Raw genomic sequence first — 4172 nt, 5'->3', positions numbered from 1 at the left:
CTCTCTCTCTCTCTCTCTCTCTCTCTCTCTATCTAATATATCGATCTGTTATTCCTTCTATATATTGTTCCTCAGATATTGGAGACTGTTATAATTTTAATTTTTTTATGTGAATTCTTTTCAGTAATTTACTTTTCTTTTCTTTTTTATTTTTATTTTTGTGAAATACGCACTTTTGCATAATTTAATTTTTGTTACTGCCAAATGTTTGAGAGAAATGAAGATATGGATGATGAATTCGCGAAGCTTATTAGGAGGGTTAATCCACCCAGGTATTTTTTTTTCCTCATGATTCCTTCTGTTGGCCTGTTCATTTAATTGGATTCACTGTTGTGTTTTTTTTTTTTTTTTTAAATTGGCACTTTTTATAATTAAATGTTTGTCACTTTATGAACATATAAGCTTTTGTTTTCTTTCGGCTGATTTTCAATTTATTCGTATATGTAAGTTAATTCTTTTTTTTTTTTCCTGGTTAATGTCATTCGAGTTCTATTTAGAGGGATATTTTTAAATATTAAAGTTTTCTGATTTTAACTCAAATCCCTAATTTAGCAGCGATACAGAGGTTAAGGGTTTGTCAATCTCTAATTTTCCTCCTTATTGTTTGAAAAGAAGAAATTCAAATACCTCTTGTTCATCAATGTTGTTTAATGCGCTCTTCGTGATTTCTCTTTAATCAATTCTTTTACCTTTGTGGAATTTTGCTCACTGAATAAGTAAGTTAATTTTCTCATGCTGAAAGTAATTTTTGAGCGTAATTGAAGTCAGAAGGAATTGATTAATTTTAATTTTTTTTTTCCATGGAGTTTTATGAGCTTTCTGTTCCTATATCAGGGTTGTAATTGACAACGATTCGTGTGAGGATGCAACTGTAATCCAGGTATACAATCCTGGACTCTCCGACTGATTTAAAGTGCTTTTTTTTGTGGTGATTGGCTTGGAGATTAGGATAAGGTTCTTATTTCCCAGCCAATTATTTCGGTATTTTAATTGTTATATGATTTTTCTTGTCTAGGTTGGCTGTGTAAATAAGCATGGAATCCTCCTTGAAGTTGTTCAAGTGCTAACGGATGTGAACCTTGTTATTACAAAAGCATACATCTCATCTGATGGGGGATGGTTCATGGATGGTATGAATTTTTTGGACTTGCTAAGCCCCAGTTTGAGCCCCATTATTTCTCATTACATTAAATTAAATTTTTTTCTCTCTTACTTTTAACCACACAATTTTCAATAAAATAATATTATACGTAAATCAAAAACCTTTCAACCACTCATTTTTCAAAAAAAACACTATTCATCTCATTATAATCTACAAATAATGGGGCTCAAACGGCCCCTAAATATATGTAGTATCAGTTTGGAAGCATATATACATTAGGGATAGGGAGGTTGGGGTTTGTTGGACATTTCTGTGGGTTTTTAATTTTTATGTTTGTTTCTTATATCAACTTCTTTGAAATTAAACAGTGTTCAATGTGATTGATCGTGAAGGGAAGAAAATAAGAGATGAAGAGGTTATCAACTACATCCAGAAGGTATAATTCCTCTGCAGATTCTTTTCTTCTATTGTTATGATGATTGGGTTTTCTAAGATAGAGAGTGCAGAAAGATGACTAATGGAGTGCTTGAATTTGTAAATGGACATCTTTAAGGCTGAGGGGAAAGGGAAATTGAGTTATCTTTGGAATTTTGCTTTTTCTTTTTCCTAGGCATGGCTGAAGTACTTTTGATCCTTGTCAAATCATTTAACATTTCCACCTTTTTTTTTTCTTTTTGGATTCTCTCGTGGCAGGTTATATGTATACTTTATTTGTTTAATGTTGTAGTTGATGTCTTTCCAGTATTTCAATTTTATTAATTTCCTCGTCAACCTGCTATTCTTCAGACACTTGCAAATGATGATGGCTCAGTACCTTCACTCAGAGGGTCTGTTGGTTTGGTTCCTTCTGAAGAGAGCACATCCATTGAACTAACAGGAACAGACAGGCCAGGTTTATTGTCTGAAGTGTGTGCTGTTCTCACTGATCTTCATTGCAATGTGGTGAATGCTGAGATATGGACACATAACGCTAGAGCTGCAGCGGTAGTTCACGTGACTGATTACACTACGGGTTGTGCAATTGAAGACCGAACCCATCTTGCAATAATAAAGGAGATGCTTTGCAATGTGCTTAAAGGAAATAATGATCTCAAGACTGCAAAAATGTCACTTTCTCCTCCTGGGATAACCCACAGGGAAAGAAGATTACATCAGATTATGTTTGCTGATCGGGATTATGATAAGGTTGAAAGACACAAAGGGTCCAGTGTTGATGATAAAAGTTCCAGACCTCATGTAATTGTATCCGATTGTGCTGAAAGAGATTACACAGTCATTACTATGAGGTCAAGAGATCGACCCAAGCTGTTGTTTGATATTGTCTGCACTCTAACAGACATGCAGTATGTTGTTTTTCATGGAGTAGTACACACCGGGAGAATGGAAGCATATCAGGTACAATCTTCTCTAAAAATACAAATCTCTGCATGTTGAAATTGGACTCAAGTTTTCGAAGTAACTGGATCATGTGATGAACTAGTTGATTGATCTGCATGTGCTTATACACTGTATAATTGGCTTGACATGTAAACTATATGTTGTCATTTAAATATGTAGGAGTACTACATTCGTCATGTTGATGGATTTCCTATATGCTCAGAAGCTGAGAGAGAACGTGTCATGCAGTGTCTAGAGGCAGCCATTGAAAGGCGAGCCTATGAGGTATGCTGATTGTCACAAATTTGTATTCTAAGTTTACATTAGACTCAGTGGTGCCTAGACACTGGACACTTATCCCTTCGACAGCGTTTTTTATTATTTTATTATAGTAATATATAGAGCACTCATACATGTATTAGGTCATCCTAATAGCAAAGGATTTAGTAGGGAACCATTTTTGTGCAGTACAAGTGTGAAAAAAACTTGAATTCCCGATTATGGTGAAAATTTGGAGCAGCGAATAAATGTAGCCCTGACGTTGAGAGTGAACCACATAAATTTGTGTATGCGTTGCTCGATTCAATTGCTTTTTATTTTTGTCATTGCTCTAGAAAGGAAGGTTTAAGGTGTAATGCATAGCAGTTAAATGATGATTATGGTCTAAATACATGTTTTTTTCTTCAGGGACTGGAATTAGAATTGTGCACGGAGGATAGATTTGGACTTCTATCAGATATTACGAGGATATTCAGGGAAAACAGTTTATGTATCAGACGAGCAGAAATATCGACAAAGGGTGGCAAAGCCAGAGACACTTTCTACGTCACTGATGTTACAGGTAACCCTGTTGATCCTAAGATGGTCGACTCGATTCGCAGACAGATTGGACAAGGTATTTTGCACGTCAAATGGAACTCAAGTTCTTCAGAAAAACCACAAAATGAGAGAACATTTAGCTACCTTTTCGGGAGCTTCTTCAAAGCTTGAAATTTCAGATTGATCAAATCTTGCTCCTAGACTATTGTGAATCTATTAGTCTGTGCGTTTTAGGGGAGGAAAAACTGTAAGGGTTTGTGAATACTTTAAGTAGATGTCTGTATTCTCTCCTATACACCGGCAAGTAGTAGACACGAAATTGCCATATACTGTAAATATACGAATCATGTAGTTCATTTAAATCCTTGTGCCTTGTAAGCAAGCTGTGTGAAAGTGCTGTAATTCTTGGTTTTATGGTAGAAAAAAATTTGTACAGGTACAGACGTAAATATATATGTAAAGGTTACATAATACTTATTTCTTAGTTTATATCCCAGCAGTGATCGAATTTATATGCTAATACATTATTTGTATGTTTATTATATTGAATGGTATTAAAAAGAAAAGTCAGTTAGTCTGTAAATTTCATTATTGATAACTATATTTTACTTTAATGTTAATTAGGTAATTGTACTTCAATCTCGTTCATTAAGTAATTACACTTTAATTTAATTTAAATTTGGTAACTTTGTCCAATTTCTTAACTTGGGAGTGATGGAAATTGATGGCATGAGAGTCAAAAAACAATGTTCATTTATTTTGCTGTGTCGTACATATTTCATATCAGCAACAAAGTGTTACATGTTATCTATTCTCTGTCAGAATTGGACGAGTATGATCAATTAAAATCAAGTCAAATTGTAATTTTTTGATT

At 34.1% G+C, this 4172-nt stretch overlaps 1 protein-coding gene across 1 annotated transcript; it reads left to right on the top strand.

Moving 5' to 3' along the window:
• The first annotated feature begins 7 nt into the window (after positions 1–7).
• LOC111409234 (ACT domain-containing protein ACR6-like) lies at positions 8–3818 on the top strand. The gene is made up of 7 exons (XM_023039244.1): positions 8–272; positions 835–880; positions 1016–1130; positions 1471–1538; positions 1889–2497; positions 2660–2764; positions 3167–3818. The coding sequence occupies exons 1-7, from the start codon at positions 205–207 to the stop codon at positions 3467–3469; spliced, it is 1314 nt and encodes a 437-aa protein (XP_022895012.1). The 5' UTR covers positions 8–204; the 3' UTR covers positions 3470–3818.
• The last annotated feature ends 354 nt before the right edge of the window (positions 3819–4172 follow it).

This window comes from Olea europaea, chromosome 14 (genome assembly GCF_002742605.1).
Source record: "Olea europaea var. sylvestris chromosome 14, O_europaea_v1, whole genome shotgun sequence".
NCBI classification, from domain to species: Eukaryota; Viridiplantae; Streptophyta; class Magnoliopsida; order Lamiales; family Oleaceae; genus Olea; species Olea europaea.
Note: the sequence above shows the minus strand (reverse complement) of the source record. Positions and strands in the feature narration are given on the sequence as shown.

Bases quoted from the DNA above. Each gene is read 5' to 3' on its own strand.
- LOC111409234 (XM_023039244.1), top strand. From the start codon at position 205: ATGTTTGAGAGAAATGAAGATATGGATGATGAATTCGCGAAGCTTATT. The intron at 881-1,015 runs GTATACAATCCT...TTTCTTGTCTAG, and splicing joins AGGATGCAACTGTAATCCAG to GTTGGCTGTGTAAATAAGCA. The intron at 2,498-2,659 runs GTACAATCTTCT...TTAAATATGTAG, and splicing joins GGAGAATGGAAGCATATCAG to GAGTACTACATTCGTCATGT.